The 25,362-nt window shown below is 42.1% G+C and overlaps 1 protein-coding gene and 1 long non-coding RNA gene across 2 annotated transcripts in view; both read left to right on the top strand.

The window, feature by feature from the left end:
• LOC310838113 overlaps nucleotides 1–25,362 on the top strand; it is a 76,860-nt gene that overhangs the window by 44,447 nt on the left and 7,051 nt on the right. The window lies entirely within an intron of this gene.
• Nucleotides 1–25,362, top strand: part of LOC310837695 (uncharacterized protein) — a 46,709-nt gene that overhangs the window by 19,162 nt on the left and 2,185 nt on the right. The window contains exon 2 of the mRNA XM_083724686.1: nucleotides 23,812–23,974. Within this exon, the coding sequence (XP_083580812.1) occupies nucleotides 23,812–23,974 (163 nt within the window). The remainder of the gene's footprint in view (nucleotides 1–23,811; nucleotides 23,975–25,362) is intronic.

Below are 25,362 nucleotides of genomic sequence, written 5' to 3' on the forward strand. Positions count from 1 at the left end.
GAGGAGTTTCACCCACAATATAAAAACAGCTCTATTTCTCTATTTCTCCTCTCAGACGTAAGTCCTCTGACAGAACTTCCCAATATGGCGACGGAATTTTTAACTGCGTCATTCCAAAGCCTTATACATTCCACGCTCTTCTTAAAACATGCTTTGGTTCGAACGTTTATCTCCACACAACCTTAAATCCACAGCTTAAGTCCTTAAAACGACATTTCTGACTTGTGGGGGGGGGGATTCTTGTTTAATCACATAAGGGAAAGAAAGGAAAGTTTTTTCCCCCTCCCCCATCAGTCCCTTTGCCATACCGAGTCTTGGCGTATCTTCTCATGATTTATACTTGTTCCTCCGACTCGTCTTGTTTTATCAGAGAACTCTTCTGTTAGCAGTCTTTACTCTCCCTTCTTCCTTGAAATATGTGCATTGGCTTCATCCAAATTGTTTCTTTTGAAGTTCTTGCAGCTAGTGGCACGGATCAGAGACGGCGTCCAGGAGCGCCAAAATCCCACAGGAGGGCATTTTGCCTAGTGCCCCCATCCCCACAAATTCGGGGTGGTATAGGGCACAGCAGGCAAGGGCAGTCCCCCCCCAATCCTGGGGGGGTGGTAGGGAGGCTATTTACTCCCATCACAGCCTCGTGTGGGTCGGAGAGATGCTATTGTCAGCCATCTTCTGATGCGCCCCTAGTGGTCCCTGCACGTGTATCTCTCATGTGCCTCATGGTGGAGGGACGGTCGGCGTGCTTAAAAGGTGGCTGTTGTTTCGTTAGGGGAGGAGTCTTAGCGGCATCGAACAGGAAGAGCCAAGCGCACCTACAGGATACATGTGCTTGCTACTCTTTATTGGAAGATGGGCAGTGGAAGTTCAAAGCAACGACGCTTAATTTGCTTTTGCCTAGATCTACGCTTTAAAAAACTGCTATCTGAACATCAGACATAGAACCTCACCTTATTTTAAGGTGGAAGAGGAAGAATTTGGCTTTCCCTCTTCTTGTGTGGATTTATAAATATTTTAATTTATTGAATTCCTGGAGATCGGGCTGCCAGGCTACTAGAGCTGTCAGGCTGTAGGAACTGTCAAACTGCAACTCGCGCTTTCTGGAGACATTGTAATTTTTTATGATTAACTCTGCAAAGTAGAGGATCTGTTAGGTCTGCTGAACATTTGCAACTGTTATAAACTTGAAGGGACATTTTCTAATTTGAGACTGTATAAATTGTGACTTTTGAGATAAACATTGTGTCCCTCTAGAGGAAGATTGAAGTGGTGCTACGACTGGGGTTTTTTCCCCATCTTTGGACTTGGGAATTTCCATGGGAACTGCAAACCGTGTGACTGACCTTGACACATAGACAGCAGTGGAATGAGAGGGAGGACAAGATCAGTCAAAGCCAAAACACAACAGACTAGCATAATCTCACAGCTGCGCAGGTCATCTGTTCCTGCTATCCCTGTGGCACAAGAGGAAGATTTAGAACAAATAAGGCCTGAAGGAATGGCCACAGGAGGAGACTTTACTACAGTGCTAGATAAATTTTTTGAAAAATTAGATGGCCTAAGCAAGCAGGTGGCGGACCAATCATCTAAACTTGATCAAAACACAGCCAGTGTTAATAATTTGACTCAGCAAGTTAAGTCAAATGCAGAATCTACTGGGAAGCTATTGGAAGCCACTACAGCAAACCGTCAAACAGATGAGGAGGCCAAACAGAAAGTAGAGGCCGTGCAATAGGAAATCAGACCTATGCGCAAACAGATTGGTGAACACCAGGCACATCTGTCTATGATTGATCTAAAATCTAGGGAAAATAATTTGAGATTGAGGTCAGTTCCAAAGCTTGAAAAGGAGGACTTAATTGAGTTTTTGACAAAAGAGTTTTCAGAATTTTGGTCATTGGAAGAGGACAAAGACTTTAAAATTATAAGTGCATTCAGACTTGGAAGGGGAGGGAGGAAGGTCAGGTCAAGAGATTGCCTGATCTCCCTCAGAACGAAAGAAGAAAGAGATAAGATTCTGGGTGCACATTTTCAAAAGACTCTTGAGATCCAGGACTTTAGAGTGGAAATTTACAAGGATATCCTGAAACATCTTCTGGAGCTTAGATCCAACTATGGAAATTTGGTAAAACTACTGAGAAGCAACGGAATCATCTTCAGATGGGAGTTCCCCCAGGGACTATCTTTTAACTTTAGAGGGAAAAAAGTTAAAATCAAAACAGTTGAAGACAAGGATAATTTTTTGAGTAACTACGGAAAAGACCTTCAGAAAGGGACTGAAAAAGAACCAGGAGCCTCAGGATTTGAACCTTTGAGTTCATTACTTACACCTTTGGGTCTCGACGTGCAGGAGAAAGTGATACCACTGCCAAAAGGAGAAGAACTCTTGGGAGCAGTAGGAGGAAAATAGACATACTGCAACATGACTCTGCAACTATTAAGCTGGAACATTCATGGCTGTAACTCCCCTCAGAAGAGGAAGAAGATCTTTCACATATTAAAAAAGGAACAATTGGACTTAATTTGTTTACAGGAAATGCATGTGATTAGGCTCCATCGGAAGGTTTTAATCAACAAGAGGTTAGGCCAAGAATTTATTTCATCTGACAGAGTGAAGAAGAGAGGAGTTGTTATCTATGCAAAAGAGAGCCTAACACCAAAATTCCTTTTTAAAGATGAGCAAGGAAGAATTGTGGCAATTGAAATGCAAATACAAGGAGAAAAAAAATTGATTTTAGGAATTTATGCACCAAATGAGGGGAAGTTGGAATTTTACAAGAAGTTGCATGAGACAATGTTGGATTATATGGACTACAACAATATTATCATGATGGGCGATATGAATGGGGTGGTATCCACAAATATGGACAAGGCACAAAGACAAAACATAACAAAAGATGGCAGACTACCTAAAACCTTTTTTGATCTAGCTGACAATATGGATTTGATTGACATTTGGAGAACAAAAAATCCTTTAGGGAGAGAAGGGGCTTTTTTCTCTGAAGCCAAATGACCTGGACTAGAATTGACCAAATATGGACAACTAGAGGACTGGCACCGAAGATTAGAAAGGTGGAAATCTACCCCAAAACTTGCTCCGACCATAACGCCGTGAAGATGGAAATGAAACTAACATTAACTGGTTCCTTCAGATGGAAGATGAATGACACCCTATTAAGAGACCATGAGATTGTTAAGAAGGCCCAAAAGACCTTGAGAGACTACTTCGAAGTAAATTTGAAAACTACAGTTGAAAGAAGAGTAATCTGGGATGCAAGTAAAGCGGTCATGAGGGGGTTTCTGATACAACAGAATGTTATAAAAAAGAGAACCCAAAATGAGAAAAAAGATAAAATCTTGGAGAAAATAAAAGGAGAGAAAAAATTAAGATCGAAACCAAAGTCACAGGAGATTCTGAGAGAAATTAAATCAAGTACAATATTTGAAATTGACAAATAAGGAAATTGAGTGGAAAATTAAGCAAATGAGACAAAAGACTTTTGAATCAGCAAATAAATGTGGGAAACTGCTAGCGTGGCAGTTGAAAAAAAAGACAGAAGTTGAACACGGTTACAAATCTTGAGGTGGAAGGAAAAAACATCCAGAATCCTGTGGAGATCAGAAAGTGCTTCCAGAGATACTTCAAGCAACTCTATACTCAGGGGCCACAGAATGAGACTGTGATAGACCAATTCTTAAGAATAAATGGATTACAAAAAATATCTCAAGAAAATAAGACAATATTGAACTATAAAATAACAGAACAGGAGATTGAAGGTGCCATTCAAAATATGCAATTAGGCAAATCTCCAGGACCGGACAGATTAACCTCCAAGTATTACAAGACTTTGAAAGACTATTTAATTCAACCATTAAAGGTGTGCAATGAGATTCTGGAGGGAAAGAAGGCGCCGGAGTCGTGGAAAGAAGCTTTCATCACATTAATACCAAAATCTGAATCTGAAAAGATACAACTCAAGAACTACCGTCCCATATCCCTTTTAAATGTGGATTACAAAATTTTTGCAGATATTTTAGCTAACAGACTAAAAAGAGTTTTAATTGAAGTGATACATAAAGATCAGGCAGTCTTTCTCCCAGGCAGGCATCTTTCTGATAATACAAGGAACATTATTGACATTTTGGAGTTATTGCAAACAAATATTAATACAAAAGCAGTTTTAATTTTTATTGACGCGGAGAAGGCCTTTGACAATATTTCTTGGAATTTTATGAAGAAAAATCATAAGGGAATGGAGTGGGACGGGGGTTTGAAAATGGTATAGAAGCAAATTATTCAGAACAAAAAGCAAAATTGATAGTTAATAATGTGGTGTCAAAAGAGTTCAGAATAGAAAAAGGAACATGACAGGGATGCTCTATCTCTCCATTGTTATTTATTTCGGTCCTGGAGGTGCTTTTGAACATGATTAGAAGGGACCAGCTGATCCAAGGAATTAAGGTCGGAGCTAAACAATACAAACTTAAGGCTTTTGCAGATGATTTGGTGTTGACATTACAGGAGCCAGAATCCAGTACGAAAAGGGTGTTAGAATTGATTCAAGAATTTGGTCATGTGGCAGGATTTAAATTGAACAAACAAAAAACTAAGGTTTTAGAGAAAAATTTGACAACAATAGAAAAAGAAAAGTTTCAGAAGGAGACAGACTTAACTGTGGTTAAGAAAGTGAAATACCTAGGGATTAACATGACGGTTAAAAATTTGAATTTATTTAAAGATAACTATGAGAAATGTTGGATAGAAGTCAAGAAAGACCTAGAAATTTGGTCAAAATTGAAGCTTTCCTTGTTGGGCCGGATCGCTGCTATAAAGATGAATGTATTGCCAAAAATGTTGTTTTTGTTTCAAACTTTACAGATTGTGGACAAGATGGATTGTTTCAAGAGGTGGCAAAGAGATATCTCTAAATTTGTCTGGCAGGGCAAAAAGCCCAGAATAAAATTTAAAATATTGACTGATGCTAAAGAAAGAGGGGGGTTTGTCCTGCCAGACATGAAGTTGTACTATGAATCAGCAGCATTCTGCTGGTTGAAAGATTGGCTACTTCTTGAGAACACTGACATTTTGGACTTGGAAGGGTTCAATAATGCTTTTGGGTGGCATGCATATTTGTGGTATGACAAGGTAAAAGCTAATAGAGCATTCAAAAACCATATTGTCAGGAAAGCTGTGTTTAATGTCTGGACAAGATATAAGGACCTATTGGAAAACAAGACCCCAAGGTGGCTATCACCTATGGAGGCCAAGGCTTTGAAAAAACTCAATATGGAGGCCAAGTGGCCGAAATATTGGGAGATATTAGAACAAGACCGAGACACATTGAGATTGCAGAGTTTTGAGAAATTAAAAGATAAAGTGCAAGACTGGTTACATTATCATCAAATTAGAGAGGCCTTTAACTTGGATAAAAAATAGGCTTCCAGGTGGAAAAATCGAAATTAGAAACAGAATTGCTAGAACCCTAAACTAAGATACTTTCGAGAATGTACAACTTGCTGTTAAAATGGAATACTCAGGATGAAACAGTTAAATCAGCTATGATTAAATGGGCACAGGACATTGGTCATAACATTATGTTTGCTGACTGGGAAAAGTTGTGGACCACCGATATGAAGTTTACGGCATGTAATGCCTTAAGAGAAAATATTATGAAAATGATCTATAGGTGGTACATGACCCCAGTCAAGCTTGAAAAAATTTATCACCTGCCTGATAACAAATGTTGGAAATGTAAAGAAACTGAGGGAACATTCTTTCACCTTTGGTGGACATGCCCAAAGGTTAAGGCTTTCTGGGAAATGATCTATAATGAACTAAAAATGGTATTTAAACTTACCTTTCCTAAGAAACCAGAGGCCTTCCTTCTGGGCATTGTCGGCCAATTGGTGCCAAAGAAAGATAGAACATTCTTTATGTATGCAACAACCGCAGCAAGAATACTCATCGCAAAGTATTGGAAGACACAAGATTTGCCCATTCTGGAAGAATGGCAGATGCAAGTGATAGACTATATGGAACTGGCAGAAATGACTGGCAGAATCTGAGACCTGGGAAAAGAGTCGGTGGAAGAGGACTGGAAGAAGTTCAAAGAATATCTCCAAAAGCATTGTAAAATGTTTGAATGTTAAAATGATGTCGGATAGAAAGATAACATGGCATTAGTGACATGGTAAAAAGAAAAATGCAAAAATGTTTTAAAAGAAAAGGGTGTAAAGGCCAGAGTAATATTATGTCAAAACCAAACAAAATGATATAAAGGGATTAAGTTATAAAGAACATGTGAAAATGGATTTAAAAAGAAAGGGAAAATCGAAGACATAATAGGTTGAAATTTATAATATTGATTAAGATTGGAAAGAGGGTAAGGAGCTGCTGAATTTGATTGTGTAAAGGGGAATGCAGGAAAGGGAGACGTGAGGAAGTCAGGAAAGAGGGTTATAAAGATAAGAATCCAAAAACTAATTTTTTTCTTTTATCTTCTGTTCTTTCTTATTTTTTCTGTTATAGGCTCTTTATTGTGTTTTTTATTATATTGCTCTTTATTGCATTTTTTTCTGTTTTGTTCGATTGCAATATTTGTTTTATTACATAAAATCAAAATAAATATCTTTTTTTTAAAAAGGAAGATGGGCAGTGGAAGTGGCATATGCTTGTGCTAAAAACAGATCTAATGAAGATTAAGTTAATTACAACCTTTTTTAAAATTCATATTCTTTATTGATTAAAAAAAATTACATGTCTATACAAATATACTATCTCTTAACAGGTAGAAAATTATATCAGAACATTTTGAATGTCCATTCTGATCAAATCCCCTACATCTCCACATGGAAGACCAATGTGGAAAAGAACCCCCCCCCCCCCGGCTGAAGTCATGCTGCCAAAAAGTCTCAGGCAGCCGTATCTGCTCAGTCAGGAAGACAGGAGGACAACCCCCAGTCCTCCAGGATTCAGAGAGGGAAGAAGATAAAGTTTTAATGCCCCCACCGCCTTATGCCCCGGCAACAGCCCTGGCACCACCCCCGCCACAGGGAGCAGATGACCCAGCCCCCAATCCCGTGGACAATGCATTGTTAGACCTGGACAAAGATGAAGAAAGGGAGGAAAGAGAAGAGGATGGTGAGGATGAGGAATTTGTAAAAAAGATTAGTTAAGTGGACAGATGATAATAAGAACAGGCAGAACGTTTGAGGAAGTATGTGGAACCTTATGCAGGAGAAGTGGACGTCAGTCCCCATTTGTTAAAAACAGCGGGATGTATAGGGGAACAGAGAAGAAAGTGGCAGAAAGAGTGGGGAAGGCAGTGAAAAGTGTGACCCTCCATAGGGCACATAAAGCACAGGAGAAGGGCGCGGCCAGAGTGATGCCTCTCCGCAGAGTGTATGACCCTCTGGCCCCCGCGGGACCTGATGGGGTGGTGCCCAATAGAACTTATACAGTTCAACATGTCCCCTTCTCTAGTGCAGAAGTTTGTAATTGGAGGAACCAAAACCCTTCAGTTGAAGAAAACCCAGCAAATCAGACCACTGGAGGGCAAAATACCCTCACCACTTATCGCCAGAATATTTTAAATGGCATGAGGAGGGCAGCCAGAAAACTCACCAACTTTGTGAAGGCCAGAGAAATAGTGCAAGGGACAGAGGAGGCCCCTGGAGGCTGCCAACGCCCCAATTCTCAAAGTGGCCTTTGTAGCCCAGGCAGTGCCCGATATCCGCAGGAACATTTAAAAAACAAACAAACAAACAAACATGAAGGTTTTTTTATGGGCCACACCCTTGAATGGATGCTGGAACTAGCCCAGACCACTTATAATCAGAGGGAGGAAGAGGCCCAGAAGAAAGAGGAGAAGTACCAGGCAAAGAAGTTGATGGCCCTGAGGACGGGAGGTCCACCGTTAGGAGGAACCGCCCGGGGAGGAGGGCGAGGCCACTTAGGAAAGAATCAGCATGCCATCTGCCGAGAGGCACCTATTTCCTCTCCCAGGCTAAAATGAGGAAATATCAGATGCTATTATTACATCCGCGTTAGAAATTCCAAGTCACCACAGCCCTCAACCCAGCTGCCCTATTACCGGTAGGAGAAGGTGGGGAGCCCACGCATGACTGCATTGAAGTAATGGATGAGGTGTACTCTAGCAGACCTGACTTTAAAGATGAAGCAGACCCCCAGTGGCCATCATGGTTTATGGATGGAAGCAGCTTCATTGAGGCTGGACACCGGAAGGCAGGTTATGCAGTGGTAGCCCTGGAAGACCAGGTGATCAAGGCAAAGCCACTCCCGCCTGGAACATCGGCCCAGCTGGCAGAATTAACTGCGCTCACCAAAGCCCTAAACCTGGTGACAATGAACCAGCCTTTGTTCATTTAATGTTGCAGGAATTGGCCAAGGCACTACAAATCAACTGAAAGTTGCATACAGCACGCAGACCCCAGAATCAGCTATCCAAGCTGACATAGGAAACTGGGTCTAATTGGGTGACAATGTTACCCCTGGCATTACTCAGGGTCCGCAATCTCCCATTAAATTGTGCTTGGGAGACCGGTCCCATATGTCAGAATGTTGTCCCCACATGTTGGTCAGGATATGCAATTGAATAATTATGTCCAGACATTCTTCCGAGTTTTCTTTTGTCTCGACAGGTGGACCCAGGCTCGCAACCCCTGTGTGTTGGCTGCATCAGTTCGAGCCAGGTGATGAAGTGTGGGTAAAAGATTGGGCACGGACGCCACTACAACCGTGTTGGAAGGGACCTTATACCGTCCTGCTCTCCACACCCACTGCCGTGAAAGTCGCCGGCATCACCCCTTGGGTCCACCACACCAGAGTGACCGCTACAGATTGGACTATGCAACTAAATCCTGATTAACCCCTTTGGCTGACCATCTCCAGACCCTCCGCTGACGACCGCTCTGCTGATATCACACCGGAAGCTGATATCTCTACGCACAGCTGAAGAATTGGATGGGAGGGGCGCCCGCGGGCAGCGTCCCCAACGTGAAAACCCGTGCCGGGACTAATCCAGGAAGTCCACCAGGACATTTAATACTTTCATAAGGACTTTCTCTTTTCTTTTTTTCTGTTATCTGCTCTATGCCCCACAGCCCTGATCCCACTGAGCCACACCGCCCCTACTGGCCTGCTGGCCTCTGCTACGAATGGTTCGTCTTGCCGGTGGTAAAAGATGGCGTACTCTTTGGCTATTGGAAACTGGGGATTGATGAGATTGCCGTATTGAAACACCCCACTGCCCCGTTGTGGCTCCTCTCCCACACCACTGTCCAGCACGTGTGGATAGTGCTCATACGGGAAGTTGCAGAGACGGTTGAAATCTATCGAGTTCTGGACCGCTCTTGCTGTTGTGGGAGGGTAGTCAACTGTTATCTGGGGGGTAGAGCACTGTACCAACCTCATTTGATAGACCAGGTCCTACTCTTAATCCAGGCGTTAGATGGGACGGAACCTATCTTAATGCAAGTGTTGCAGGGGTGGGAGCCTTAACCAGGTGTGCATTGAAATTGCTGAACAAGTGCCAGTAAGAGTTGCCACCCCAGGATTTCAGCTTCCATATGCTCTGGTCAGTAGGGAGGCAGCACGAAAGTTCAATCCACCCAACAGGGTTAGTAGAAAAGTTGACCCACATAGTGGGAGCATCAGCTCACCGGTGGGCCCTCATCCTTGAGGCTCAACAGGTAATCGGGCACGAGTATCAGTGGGCTCTTCAACAATGAGCACACCCCCTGAATATTGCTGGGAGGAACCATGGAGTGATTGGGGATGGTGGATGGGAGTTATTACAACTGCCCTTGTCACATGGATGTGTCTCTTTTTCTGCTGGCATGAGCATCATAGGCTCTGCGGGAGACGACGGCCCGATCCTTCTATCCCCTTGATGATCCTCCTAGTGTTCCTCGTTCTCCTAGTTGCAGGAGACAAGGAAGGTACTGCACCTGGTGAACATGGTCAGATGGGGACTAGATTATTGAGTAAAATATCACAAGGAGAAAATTATCATAAGATGTGGAAAGACAATATTTATATCAAGGATATGTTCAAGTTCACCACAATGTTAAATCTTTCCAATTGTTGGCTGTGTATGCACATACCACCCTATGCTAAAAGGCCAGGTTTGGTGCTACAGGGAATTCCCATTGGTAACATCTTCAACATAGAGAGGAGTTTGTGCGCTAGTTCATTCTCATTGCTGCATGTTTATCCCAGATAATAATGTCAGCATTTCGGCCACAATTGACCACATGGAAACAATGATAGCTGAAAACCCGCTAAAAACTACAGAAGGTGATCCATGGAATTGGTTATATTCTTGGCTGCCCGATGGTAGTTGGATCAGGAATATTATGGTATTAATAGTAGGGTCACTTATAATCCTTTTGCTTCTCTGCTTTTGTATTCCCTGCTTGATGCAATGCTTGCAGAATATGATGGAAAAGATGATGTCTCGCATGATGGGACCTCGTGTAATTGCTGTAATGAGAGAATATAGACCCCTACCCCAGAACGAATCTAAGTAATAGATTGTTCAAAAGAAGAGGAGGGAGTGAAGGGAGATGGGAAGGATTTCTCTCAGTATTCCCTGTGCTTTGTATTTTGCACCTAAGAAAGATTGCTCTCAAGTACTATCTGCAGGACATTCCTGTGCTAATCCTGTGCTAATCTTACTTCTGCAAATTTCGGCTAGACAGTTAGCACACCGCCAGTGAGTGTTTGCTAAATTTGTCTGGCGGGTCAAAAGTCCATTTCTTAGCTTGCAAAAACATTTTAGCTGCTGTTTGCAGATTTAACCAGGCCTGCTGAGGAGGCCCCCCCCCTTCCTGCCTTATGCTTACTAATGCAAAGATGAGAAAAGACACGTACAAGCAAGAGGGGAGGGGGAGTGCTTAGCTAGTAGAAAGACACGTATGGGGAAGTGCTTAGCCAGCAGAATGATAGGAATGTTTAGCAAGAAGTTGAACATTTGCCAGCTGATAGGGAAAGTCTGTAAAGGGTATGGGAGGGGGGAGAGTGTTCAGAAAAGTATAAGAAAGTCTGCTGAAGTGTCTTGAGACACAACCAGTTCTTAGGAGCTATCCTGCTGGTTGTCTCTGCGCACAGATTGTCTCTGTGCACAGATTTCAATAAACTTTTTCTCCAAAGAAGATTTTGCTTTCCTGGTACTTTTGTTCCCTCCAAGGTCCGGGGATGGCGAGGCTGATGGATCCCTAGGTAAATAAGGCTTCAGTTCCTCACTGTTCCGTCTCTGCTTCCGAAGGAGACGGTGGCCATGGCTGCTAGCAGTCCAGGGGAAATCTGAGATTTATTGATTTTACTGCTGTAATAAAGACTATAAAGAAACACACAGACGCCTAGGTGTGTTTGGTTCTTATACACCGAGAAGCAACAGCTTTCCGCTGTGTTTACTCTGCGCTTGTGGCTAACAGAGGGGGACCAGCAGAGGGGTCGCAGACGGAAGAGTGCCGGGCTGCCATTCAAGGAACTGCGCCTAATTGGGGTCGTAAACCAATTAGGCACGCCGTTTTCTGACATAGATAACTGATTATATGTATAACTGATTATATGAGAAGCATAAGGGTAAAATTCCTCCAGGTCCTGCTTCATAAATTTATATTAAAATAATTCATTCAGTTACCCAGAAGAGTCATTAGGCTTTTTTTGCTGTAAGCTACCTCATACATTGTAAGAAGTGGGTCAGGAAACCCTTGATCCCGCTCCTTAAAATACCGAATGGGACTCCTAAATAAATATGAATAGGCCCAGGCTGTACAAAAACTGGTATAGGCACCATACTGAGATTTCTGTAACTGCTCCATACAGGGCATGTTATAAGGCAATAGATAACATGTATGCAGCATGTTTACTATGTGCTTTGTGGAGTATGTTTGGGGGCTTTTTTTTGCTGGCGTAGAGGAAATTTCCTCAACTACAACCTAAAGTATCTTATTTACCTACTGCATATTGTCTGCCTCTTAGGTGCAAAAAAAGTGGCAGCCCTAATACCTAGACTGGCCCTTTGCAGGATCGCATTCCATGGTTTTCCAATGAAGCTGCACTGAAGAATGTTAATGGATGAGAGAGACTCTTGTTTTTTTAATGTTTTTATTAAATTATTGGGTACACCCAGAGTCTCTGTTTTCAAGTCACAGAATCCTTCAAATAAATCAGTCCTATTCAGAGTGAGACAGTACTGTTCTAGGCAATATGGAGTTGGGGGGGGGGAAGAAAAGTGGGAAGAGAGAGGGAAGGAAAGCGGGAAAGAAATAAACATTTCATTCATTTCTATAGTATGTGAGCTTTTGTGTCAGCGTCAGGTAAACAAGTATTTTATTTTTATTGGAAGTGGGAGAGACCAGAGGGCTCAGGAGGTGGTTGATTGCAGGATATTCGTCAAAGCAAGTGAGGTTGGAGTGGAGCCATGTTTGTTTAAATATGACAATGGAAAATATGCTCTCCATTTAAATTTTTATTAAAATAATTCATTCAGTTACCCAGAAGAGTCATTAGGCTTTTTTTGCTGTAAGGTACTTCATACATTTTAAGAAGTGGGTCATGAAACCATTGATCCCGTTCCTTAAAATACCAAATGGGATTCCTAAATAAATATGAATGGGCCCAGGCTGCACAAAAATTGTTATTTTGTACTGCAGCCCACATTTCAGAATAACAGATAGGCACCATACTGAGATTTCTGTAACTGCTCCAGAGAGACTTGTTTTTTAAAATGTTTTTATTAAATTCTTGGGTACACCCAGAGTCTCTGTTTTCAAGTCACAGAATCCTTCAAACAAGTCAGTCCTATTCAGAGTGAGACAGTACTGTTCTAGGCAATATGGAGTTGGGGGGGGGGGGAAGAAAAGTGGGAAGAGAGAGGGAAGGAAAGCAGGAAAGAAATAAGCATTTCATTCATTTCTATAGTATGTGAGCTTTTGTGTCAACGTCAGGTAAACAAGTATTTTATTTTTATTGGCAGTGGGAGAGACCAGAGGGCTCAGGAGGTGGTTGGTTGTAGGATATTCGTCAAAGCAATGCCCAATCTCTGTGATGTTTCAGAGTGACCCCCAATGGCTGTTCACACATGCGAGGGAGCCATTGCCTGCTGCAGTCAGCATGTGGCGACTGTGTGTGTGAAGGGACAGAATACCCAAATCCTGTTTGTGAAATCACCCCAGGCTTCAATAATCAACCAGGCCTCAAAACTGTCCAAAACTCCTGAAGAAGTGTGCATGCACACGAAAGCTCATACCTAGAACTAACTTAGTTGGTCTTAGTTGGTCTTTAAGGTGCTACTGGAAGGAATTTTTTGTTTTGACTATGGCAGACCAACACGGCTACCTATCTGTAACCAAAACTCCTTTTGTCTTCTAAAAATCCAAAACAGCTTTTCTCTGCTCTTCTCTGCTTTTCTCACAAGATGCTGTGGCAAAAGGCAAAATGTTACTTTTAAAGGCTAATGAATAGGCTCTGTCATTGCCAAGAATACTCAGGCCTGAGAAACGAATCTTATCTCATTTGGTTGCAACACCTTGGACATGCTGAACCACCAGGGCTCCTCGACCCACCCCCTCGGCTTCTCATTCCCCCTTTCCTGGGAAGAGTCCAATAGTCCCAAGACAGCTTTCTGTTCATGCTCAGAGGAACTCATGGGGCATGACTCCTGGAAAAGGAGGAGAAAGGAGGAGAGACCTGGAAAGGGGTATATATGCTTGTGCACAGGACTGTCAACTTCGTGCATGCTTTTTGTGACTTATCACACTTGCTCCTTCTACCAGTTCATGGATGGTAGAAATAAAAAGCCTTTTCTCTGAAACTATTCCTTGAGTGTCTGTTGACTCCCACTTCTCTTTCCCAGGTGCAATATTTTTCCCACCTGAGGGCAAAGCCTCATAAGTCTACATGTGTGTCTAAAATCCCAGGAGGCAGAGACCCAAATCTGGACCGAGACAAGGGGATGGCAGATCTCTAGCTAGCGACTGACCTGTGGGAATGTTTAGAAAGGCAGGAGAGGATATATTATTTGATGATATCCATACTAACTTGCGTTAAACAAGTTCTATATCTTAGCATAATTCAAACATTCTCCTTTTCAAATTTGCACAGCGGTACGCTTGTTGCAGGCCCATCTGAGCCTCACTATTTAAGATTCCTGATAAGATCCCTTGTTATCCCTCTTTAAAAGTGTAGACACGACAATCTTATTAAAATCAGTATACAGGTAGTTTATTCATTTTCATTCAGTTCACAATTAGATTCCTGAAGGCAGGCTTATGTTACAAAAGTATATCTATATCTATACATAAACTATAATCTAAGGGAGTTAGTCCCAAGTGATTGCGACTCAGCAGTCACTTTTCCTAACACATAGAAAAAAACAAAATGGAGAAGAAAGAATGAAGCACACCCAGAATAGGCCACACCTATTTCAAGTCACATGTAGAGGAAGCGCTTGTCCCAGCTCAGGCGGAAACAGGAAGTTTTCTCCTGGGTTGTACAAAGCATCCCCTAGCATGTCCACTCTAGGAATGTTGTACCTGACTGCTACGAATTTCATGTCCCACAGACCCAAGCTCCTCCTGCCCACTGACCAGAAAAGTCATGGCCCCCACAAAAAAAGCCCACCCTGAGATTCCTCCTTCTTTCACTCTCCAATTTTATAAAGGCAAAAAGTTTTATAAAGGCAAAAAAAGGAAAAAATTGCTTAATAGAAAATTGTGGTGTTGCCCTCATTGTGAATAAGTGAGGTTCATAGACACAGAATGAAAGAGTTGGAGGGGGCTAAGTGGGTCATCTAGCTGCCGAACCCCCTGCAATGCAGGAATCTTTTTGACAAGGTGGGGCTCGAACCCACAACCCTGAGAGTCTCATGCTCTACCAACTGAGTTATCCCAGGACTCGGATCAAATTCAGCTGGTAGGATTGCAATGAATCGGGAGGAAAGGTTTTGTATGAATATATTACCTCAAGTTATTCTGATGCTCCCAAATGCACTGGTACAAATAATTTTTCAGATTGAAAAAGTGGTATAATTACTTCTGTTATTATTATTCTCCAGGCAATTTGGATGACTTCCAGCAAAATATAAAAACATTATAAGACATCAGACATTAAAAACTTCCTGATTCTGCTTCTTTGACAGAAGCCGACAGGGAACCAGGCAGAGGGAACCAGGCAGAGGGCCTTCTTGGTAGTGGCACCCACTCTGGAATGCTCTCCTGTCAGATGTCAAGGAAATAAGCATCTATCTGACTTTTATAAGACATCTGAAGGCAGCCCTGTATGGAGAAGTTTTAATGTTTGATGTTTCATTGGTTTTTAAAAAATATTCTGTTGGGAGCTGCCCTAGTGGCTGGGGAAACCCAGCCAGATGAGTGGTTGTAATATTAATATTATTATGCTTACTTGAATAAGGTTTCCTGGAAGCCGTCGGAGGGGAGAGATGTTCTTGGGCTCCTCGCATGCTTGGCCACCATGAGGAGACAGTGCTGGGATTCCTGCATTGCAGGGGGTTGGACTAGATGACTCTCAGGGTGTCCTTCCATCTCTATGATTCTAACAGGGACTAGATGGGCTTGATCAAACTACAGGGGTCTTCATGTGATCTGTGTGTGCATGCAGACGAATGTTTCTCTCTCTCTCTCTCTCTCTCTCTCTCTCTGTGTGTGTGTGTGTGTGTGTGTGTGTGTGTGTGAGAGAGAGAGAGAGAGAGAGAGAGAGAGAGAGAGAGAGAGAGAAACTTCAGGGAGAGGCCCCATCTCTTATTTGCAACCAGGATGAAGGAGCTGCAATACCCCCACACTTGACCCACCGCTTCCCTGCCTGCTCTCTCTCCACCCCCAACCCTAATTATGGGTATTGCATTGCACCCCCCCCCCCCAAAGCTTGCTGCACCCCGAGGCGCTTTGCACTCACCGGATTCCTTGCAGGACAAGGACACTGCACGACGGCAGAGGGGGCGGGACAGCTGTTCTAATTAAGCCGCGCCCCCTTTCTCAAATCAGTATGGAGCAGCCCCACCCTCTCTTTCTCTGTCTCTCTCTAGCAGCAACGAGCCTCTGTACTCGAAGCCCAGGTTCCCTCCCTTCTCTCCCCATTGGCTGGTTACTGCAATTATCCCTCCCCCAGATATCCTGCCTCCCAGGCGGGGGCTCCCATTCCTGCCCCCGCTGCCCAGGGTCGCTGCCACCATCTCCAGGATTTCGGGTGAGAGCAAAGCCAGCGGCGGGGAAGGAGGGAAGGGGCTTGGCAAGGGGTGGGGGGTCCAGGATGAGAAGCCCCGGGACGGGGAGAAGAAGAGAAGGGAGGAAAGGGAGCTGTTTCTCTTAATAGGGCCTTGAAGGTTGGGGGGGGGGGTTCCACTGTGGAAAGAGAGAATCTTCTTCCTGCCCAGATCTGGTGCAAAGGGAGTTGCAGGGAAGGAGGCGGGAAAGGGGAGAGGGTTGGGCATTGCAGACCAGCCTCGCCATAGTAGTAATAATAGTAATAATAATCTGTTATTTATACCCCGCCCCCATTTTCTGGGTTTCCCCAGCCACTCTGGGCGGCTTCCAACAAAATAAGAAACACCAAAAATATCCAAGTCTTCTGTTTTGCAGAGGAGATGGGGACATGGATTGCTGGATGGCAGAGGGAGAAAGAGGGGAAGATGGGGAGGAAAACAAAGGCAGGGGGGTCCTGGCAGGAAGAAGGAAGGGCTGAGGCCTCCTCCAAAGAGCTCTTTGTTCTTGAACTCCTTGCATAAAGTAGTGGGGCCGGGGCCGGATTGAGGTTTGATGAGGCCCTAAGCTACTGGAGGTAATGGGGCCCTTTATATGTCCAGCTGTCTTTTGTCAACAACAAATTGTCACTGTTTTTTGTGTTGAATATAGGCTGTGTGGTAATTTATGGACCTAATAGGTATCTAAAACCATTTGCAGATAACAGAGTATGTATTTTCTCAAGGTAATTGTTGAACTGAAATACAATTATGAAGTATATTAATAGTGAAATAATTATTAAGCTGTAACTTAAAATGATTTTGTTATTTATAACAAACTTAATAATGCAAACACATTGGCATTTGGCAATAACAAAAGTTCCTTTAGAAACACAATTTACAAAGACTCCTAATCTAGTCCTAGAAACTTGCTATAATAATAGGTGTAAATATACAGTGCAGACAACCACTAATAATAAATAGCTTTATTAATATGAAATATGAATATATTAATATTAATATTATATATGATGCAAACTACTAATAATTATAAATAGCATTATTAACATGAAATTAATTGTTATAACCTGTACAATGCAATTGTAGTTAATACAATGCATTTTTTTATATCAGTATCAATATTACCATAATAGTCCACATTCTTCATTGGGACAGCAGACCTTTGTACCCTGTTACACTTAGTGAGTGTAAAAGACAGTATTTCTAGTAGTATGTCGCATTACAAATAATAGCAATGCTATACACACCTGTACATAAAAATTATTTTACAGGACTAATTGTATTACTGCATCTAACCAATACCCATTCAACTGTATAATTTTATCATGATTCATTGTGTACTGTGTATACAAACAGTACAGAAACATGATCTAAATTACAATACTTTCCTTCTTGCCTTTGCCAAAGCAAAGTCACCGAGGATATCATCAAATGATAAACTGCTTAACTTGTCACTTTCTATGTACATGAGGCTGAAGTAACATAATTTATCTTGAGACATTGTTGTTCCAAATTCATTTTTTATCCTCTTCAGTCAAGAAACGGATCTTTACAAATGGCAATTTGCAATCATCATTCAGAGGAACATTCTCAGAATTGCTTCTACATTAGGGAATGCTGATTGGACGTTGTTGTTGTTGTTTAGTCACTTAGTCATGTCTGACTCTTTGTGACCCCATGGACAAGAACACACCAGGCACTCCTGTTTTCCACTGCCTCCTGCAGTTTGGTCAAACTCATGTTAGTAGCTTTGAGAGCACTGTCCAACCATCTCATCCTCTGCATATAAGTTAAATAAGCAAGGAGACAATATACAGCCTTGTTGTACTCCTTTCCCTATTTTGAGCCAATCAGTTGTTCCATATCCAGTTCTAACTGTTGCTTCTTGTCCCACATAGAGATTTCTCAGGAGACACATGAGGTGGTCAGGCACTCCCATTTCTTTAAGAACTTGCCATAGTTTGCTGTGGTCCACACAGTCAAAGGCTTTTGCGTAGTCAATGAAGCAGAAGTAGATGTTTTTCTGGAACTCTCTAGCTTTCTCCCTAATTGAGCGCATGTTTGCAATTTGGTCTCTGGTTCCTCTGCCCCTCCAAAATCCAGCTTGTACTTCTGGGAGTTCTCGGTCTGCGTACTGCTTAAGCCTGCCTTGTAGAATTTTAAGCATAACCTTGCTAGCGTGTGAAATGAGCGCAATTGTGCGGTAGTTGGAGCATTCTTTGGCGCTGCCCTTCTTTGGGATTGCGTTCTAGACTGATCTTCTCCAATCCTCTGGCCACTGCTGAGTTTTCCAAACTTGCTGGCATATTGAGTGTAGCACCTTAACAGTATCATCTTGTAAGATTCCACTGGAATGTCATCACTTCCACTAGCCTTGTTATTAGCAGTGCTAAGGCCCGTTTGACGTCACTCTCCAGGATGTTTGGCTCAAGGTCATCAGTCACACTACCTGGGGTGTATGGGACATCCATATCTTCCTGGCATAATTCCTCTGTGTATTCTTGCCACCTCTTCTTGATGTCTTCTGCTTCTGTTAAGTCCTTACCACTTTTGTCCTTTATTATGGTAATCTTTGCATAAAACGTTCCTTTAATATCTCCAATTTTCTTGAACAGATCTCTGGTTTTCCCATTCTATTGTTTCCCTCTATTTCTTTGCACTGCTCGTTTAAGAAGTCCCTCTTGTCTCTCCTTGCTATTCGTTGGAAGTCTGCTTTCAATTTCATGTATCTTTAACTATCTCCCTTGCATTTTGCTTGCCTTCTGTCTCCTGCGGTTTGCAAGGCTTCATTGGACAACCACTTTGCTTTCTTGCATTTCCTTTTCATTGGGATGCTTTTCATTGCTGCCTCCTGTATGATGTTCCGAGCCTCCATCCATAGTTCTTCAGGCACTCTGTCCACCAAATCTAAATCCTTAAACCTGTTCCTCTCTTCCACTGTGTATTCACAAGGGATTTGATTTACCGTAGATTGTATCTTACTGGACCAGTGGTTTTCCCTACTTTCTTCTGTTTAAGCTTGAATTTTGCTCTAAGAAGCTGATGATCTGAGCCACAGTCAGCTCGAGGTCTTGTTTTTGCTGACTGTATAGAGCTTCTCCATCTTTGGCTGCAGAGAATATAATCAATTTGATTTTGATGCTGCCCATCTGGTGATGTCCATGTGTAGAGTCGTCTCCTGTGTTGTTGGAAGAGTGTGTTTGTGATGACCAGCTTGTTCTCTTGGCAGAACTCTATTAGCCTTTGCCCTGCTTCGTTTTGATCTCCATGGCCAAACTTGCCAGTTGTTCCTTTTATCTCTTGATTCCCTACTTTAGCATTCCAATCCCCTATAATGAGAAGAACATCCTTCTTTGGTGTCACTTCTATAAGGTGTTGTAAGTCTTCATAGAATTGGTCAATTTCAGTTTCTTCAGCACCAGTAGTTGGTGCATAAACTTGGACTACTGTGATGTTAAAAGGTCTGCCTTGGATTCGTATCGAGATCATTCTATCATTTTTGAAATTGCACCCCAGTACAGCTTTCGCCACTCTTTTGTTGGCTATGAGGGTGTAAATATGCATGTTGTCCTCGAGGTGCAAGCACACATAGCATGAGCAAGCAAGCAGTGCTCCAAAGTGCTTCTCTTGAGAACTTGCCATCTAAGTTGTTTACTAATGGCAAAAGCTCCTGTATGTTCCATGGAATCTACTCTCAGACTGTTGTAAGCCAGAAAATCACTTATCTCTTCAGTTTACACCAATAAAACTCAGAAACAGGAGTAGTTAGGAGTCTAACATTGTTCATTGCAAAGCAATAGGTTACAGTTTGATCGTTCCACAAAACTGCAACCCTGCCTGGTGTTCCAGGCAGTGATATTTATATATGTAATGCCAAACAAAGCATTTGAATTTCCACCAATCATATACAGTACAGTACATCAGAGATGTCCAAGTGGTGGACCACAATCGACAGGTAGTCTTCTGTGTTGTTTTGGGTTAGTTATTGGACCCTTGAAGGCTCCTCCCCTCTCCGCAACCACTTCTGCGCATGCTCCTGTTCTCTTTTTGCTCAGCAGTTCCTTGTTTTTTAAATAATTTTTATTACATTTTCAGTTTTTTGTAATCACAATATCCATACATAAATCAAGAAGCTGAAACATCGCTCTGTCCGAGCATCGACCTCCTCTCGCCCCTCATTCTGACTTTCGTACATATTTACCTTATACTTAGCATTTCTATAGCCGCTATTTTACCTTCTCTCTTATTTTTATATTTCCTCTTATTAAATGCAAATCAGTTCCTTATATTGTCATTAGATCAACTTTAGACCAAGGACTGGTATTGCAACATCTAGTGGAGAAATACACCTCAAAGAAAGGAGGCTCCCTCTATGTAGCCTTTATAGATTTCAAATCAGCTTTCGATTTGATACCCCGGCACAGACTTTGGGAAAAATTAAGTGCCACAAACATCGACAGACGTCTTTTGCTTCTTATCCGTAGACTACATGAAAACACTCGGATCCGTGTTAGATGTGACCGTTATGGGAACCTATCAAAGGAAATCCAAAGTTTCCATGGTGTCAAGCAAGGCTGTGTTCTTGCCCCTATTCTATTTAATTTCTACATAAACTCCTTAGTCAGAAAGATGGAGGATGCAAGTACTCATCCCCCAAACCTAAATAATATACCAATCCCAGTCCTTTTGTACGCAGATGATGCGGCACTTATTTCCTTCTCTTGTGTGGGTCTAAGAAAACTTTTACGAGCTCTTACAGAGTATTGCGAAGCTGAACACCTAATAATAAATTACACTAAATCAAAAATTATGGTGTTCTCCAAGAGAAAACTCCGACATAAATGGAAAATTAATAACCAACCTATTGAGCAAGTAACATCCTTTAGATATCTTGGAATAATCTTTGATGAGAAGGGATCCTGGTGCCATCAGATTAAGAATTCCATGGCAAATGCGCAAAGATCTTCCAGAGCTATCATAAGATTCTTCTATAGAAAAGGAGGTCAATATGTTCCTGCTGCCTCCCAGGTCTTTGTCGCAAAAATACTTCCACAACTGATGTATGGCACCCAGATATTTAACTGTCAAAAACTCAAGTCCCTGGAATCTGTACAAACTAAATTTTACCACTCCCTACTAGGGTTACCTACCTGTGTTTCCAACACAGCCATTAGGCTGGAGGTAGGTCAACTCCCTATCATTGCCAGGATATGGATCCTGAAGATTCACTTCTGGCTAAAACTCATATTTTTCCCAGTGGGAGTGGCTCCATTGACTCTATTAGACCCGTTCCAGTCTAAATGGAGATTGTTGCTCTATGAAAAATTGAAGGGCCTGGGGCTTTCCCCACAAGAACTTATAGCCTCAGGTTTTGAAAAGGCTAAAAGGATGGTGAGCCAGCGAATAGGAGATGTAGAGCTTCAGGACCATATGAGCAAGATAGATAAATATCCAGCCATCCAAGATTATGGAAAAGGGTTCAATCTAACACCATATTTGCTGGATTTACAAATCGCAAAATACAGGCGGGCGTTTACCCTTACCAGATTTGATGTACTGCCATCTGCCTTACTAAAGGGCAGATACGTGGGCAAACCCTATGCTGAACGAGTCTGCCCATGTGGTCTGAAAGAGGTGGAAACGGTTTCACATGTGTTGCTACACTGCGACCTCTATGGGGATATCAGGTCACTGTTTATTTCCCCTATCGTTCAGAAATTTCCAGGTCGATCTGAATCTCAGCGGCTGAAAATCCTACTAGGAGATAAAAACCCAGAAGTAACACTGAAAGTGGCCAAATTTTCTGCGGCTGCGATCAAGCGGAGGGCATTAGCTGTAAAAAAGTAAAAGACTTGACCCCTGGACAAGCCCCCTCATTTTTTAAGTCTATACATACATTGTAGTGCGTGTGTGCATGTGTGTGTGTGTGTGTGTGCATATGTATATTGATTTTATGTATAACTTTACAATTTTTAATTGACACCATTACTCCCCTTGTAAACTATCGTTGTTGTTTTTTCTGGTCTATGACCGTAATAAATTCATTCATTCATTCATATATTGTCATTATGAAAGATTTCAACCCAAAGCTACAAACCTTTTCAGATGTTTACAATATTCTTTCATATATAATATAAATTTGCTCCAGTCTTTTTGAAACAGTTTGTCGCGCTGATTCCGGATCTTCCCCGTCAGCTTTGCTAACTCTACGTATTCCACCATCTTACTCTGCCATTCTTCCAATCTTGGAATCTCCTGTAATTTCCATTTCTGAACCAGAAGAATCCTTGCGGCTGTTGTGGCACACATAAATAGATTCACATCTTTTTAAAAAATTTCATCTTCAATTAGACCTAACAAAAATAACTGGTTTTTTACTGAAATTGTATTTAAAGATCTTTTTTATTTCATTGTAAATTGTACCCCAATAAGTTTTCACCCTAGTACACGCCCACCACATATGGAGGAAATTCCCCTCCTTTTCCTTACATTTCCAACAGTTTTTATCCTGATTTCTATACATTTTTGCAAGTTTGGCCGGTCTCATGTACCATCAATACATCATCTTCATTTGATTTTCTTTGAGGGTCATACATGCTGTGAATTTAATGGTTTTGGTCCATAATATTTTCCATTCTTCAAAATCAATATTATGTCCCAAATCCTGTGCCCATTTGATCATAACACTTTTTACCTCGTCATCCTTTGTGTGCCACTCCAATAATAGCGTGTACATTTTCGACAGTGTTTTCCTTTTACTACGCAACAATTCAGTCTGTAGTTTTTATTTGATGCTACCAAACCCAGTTCTCTTGCTATCTTCTCTGAATACATCCTGCAATTGGTGATACTGCAATCAATCAGTTAATTTTTCTCTCAGTTCTTCAAATGGCTTTACCTTTAATTTGTTATCCACTTCCATTAACAGGTCTTTGTATGTTGCCCGTTCACTTCCCATGTTTTTATTTTTTACTGCAAAGGCTTCCAATGGAAAAAGCCACCACAGGGTTTTACGTTCAACCAGTGTTTTGTATCTATTCCAAACTTCGTATAATGATTTCCTAATGGTGTGATTTAAAAAACCTCTTACATATTTTAACCAGCAGTTCCTTGTTTTAATGCTTATTTTTGCCAAAAGAATCTAAATTTTTCTTGCTTCCCCCGCCTCCTTAAAAAAGTCCCTTTGGATTTTCACGTTCCTGATATTCATCATTGCCTCATTTTATTATAATACACATGCGCAACAAGCACTGGCATTTTCTGCTGAATAAGTTCTGATGCCTACCGCGTTCTGTTACATTGTGTTAGTTGTGCATGTTACATGCAGCCATTTGCATCATGTGGCGACTCATGTTCTAGCTTTCTGCTGTATCTTTGTGATTCCCATATTAGCTGTATTTCTGCCCCAATTGGGAGGTGGCAACTTGCAAAATAGCCAGTTTCATAAAGCACAGGCTACCATAACTTCTTTATTAGAAGCATACTCAAGGATTTAAAGGGGTACACATTGTTACATTTATTGTGGCCCTTTGGGGCTCTGAAACTCCCTTGACTTCTTCCTTCCTCCCAGGAAACTACAACTTGCCCTGACTTCTGTGCTCCTGAAGAAGTTGAACCTGCAAACCTGGTCAGGATGGACGGAGGAAGATGGACAGTTGACCTGGTCAAGCTGTCTCCTGCATCCCTCCCTGCAACCTTTGAGCATCCCCTCCCGGGACCCTCGGAGAAATCTGGTGAGTTTCAGGGGAGAGGAGATGGGGACATGGATGGCTGGATGGTGGAGGGAGAAAGAGGAAAAGATGGAGAGGAGACCAAAGGCAGGAAGAAGGGAGGGAGGGAGGGAGGGAGGGGTGAGGCCTTCTCCAAAGCAGCTCTTTGTTTTTGGAATCGCTGGTGTTATTTCCACTGCAGGATTAAGTGACGATAATGATGTTGTACACCAATCCAGAAAAATGGGTGAAGGGGGCTATGGAAATGCTTCCTGTCATTAATTATATTTCATATATTTAAATAGTTTATGTTACTTTTATTTTTTTAAAGACTGGGTCAGAGTGATACAATCCACCAGCATCCAAATACAGTAGATGCATGCACCTCCCCAGTTTCGTGGGCTTTCGAGACAAAGGACCTGTTATCATGATACACAGTTCATGTGGCTGGAGGCTCTGCACATATGATTGGGCATATGAAGACTGAGGGTGGCCATTATTATAACCAAATAGTGTATACTTGCCATTCTTACAGACGGATTGTGTGTGAGAGTGAGTGAGTGGGATAATAATTTATAGCGCCCCTGTAATCCTGTCCCTCCATAAGCTTACATGGAGCTACAGTGGTACAACCTTGGTACAAATTTCAAAATAAGTGCACAAAACCAACAAAGAGACTCACAGGTTTATAGTGGCACCAGCTTTCCTAATCAAGAGTCCCCTTTGTCAGACTGCAGCCCACAAAAGCTTAGGTCATAATACCTTTATGAGCCTTTTAGGCCTGCAAAAGATGAATAAACAGAAGCATAGGAGACAGTGACTGCCAGCAACTAGGGTAGCTTGAAAAAAATGATTAGACTGATGTCTGTGCTCTGCCCTCACAGTCCTAGGCAATAATGCTTCTTAATACTAGTTTCTGGAAAGCACAGGAGGGCAGAGGGCTCTTGGGCTGAAATCTTGCTTGCTGGTTTCCTACAGGCTTCTGCGTGGCCACTGTGAGAACAGGATGCTGGACTAGGTGGGCCTTTCCGCAATCCAGTAGGCTCTGTTTAGGGTCTAATATATTGCAATATTTTTACACTTAACATGTGGCATAAGAACATTTCAGTTTTACTTCTTACTCATAGGAGAGACTGCTGTTGGAGCCTGAGATCATTTCCTCACTTGAAAAAGAAAAAGACAGATGTGTCTTATAAGCCAGTCTTATAAGCCAGTTCCACTGTAGATATCTATTATAAAATGATGGCGCTTTCTTAAGTGTGAATGGAGTGATCTGTTACGATATAGAAGCAATGCAGCTGCGAGCTGCTAGCTTGAAAACATCACATGATGTTGGGACTGTCCGTGGGAAACAGAGGGCACCAGAATTAGCTCAGAGTGTAATATGAGCTGTACAGGAAGTGTTTGTCTCT

The sequence above is a fragment of the Podarcis gaigeae genome (genome assembly GCF_964106915.1).
Source record: "Podarcis gaigeae genome assembly, chromosome: 2".
NCBI classification, from domain to species: Eukaryota; Metazoa; Chordata; class Lepidosauria; order Squamata; family Lacertidae; genus Podarcis; species Podarcis gaigeae.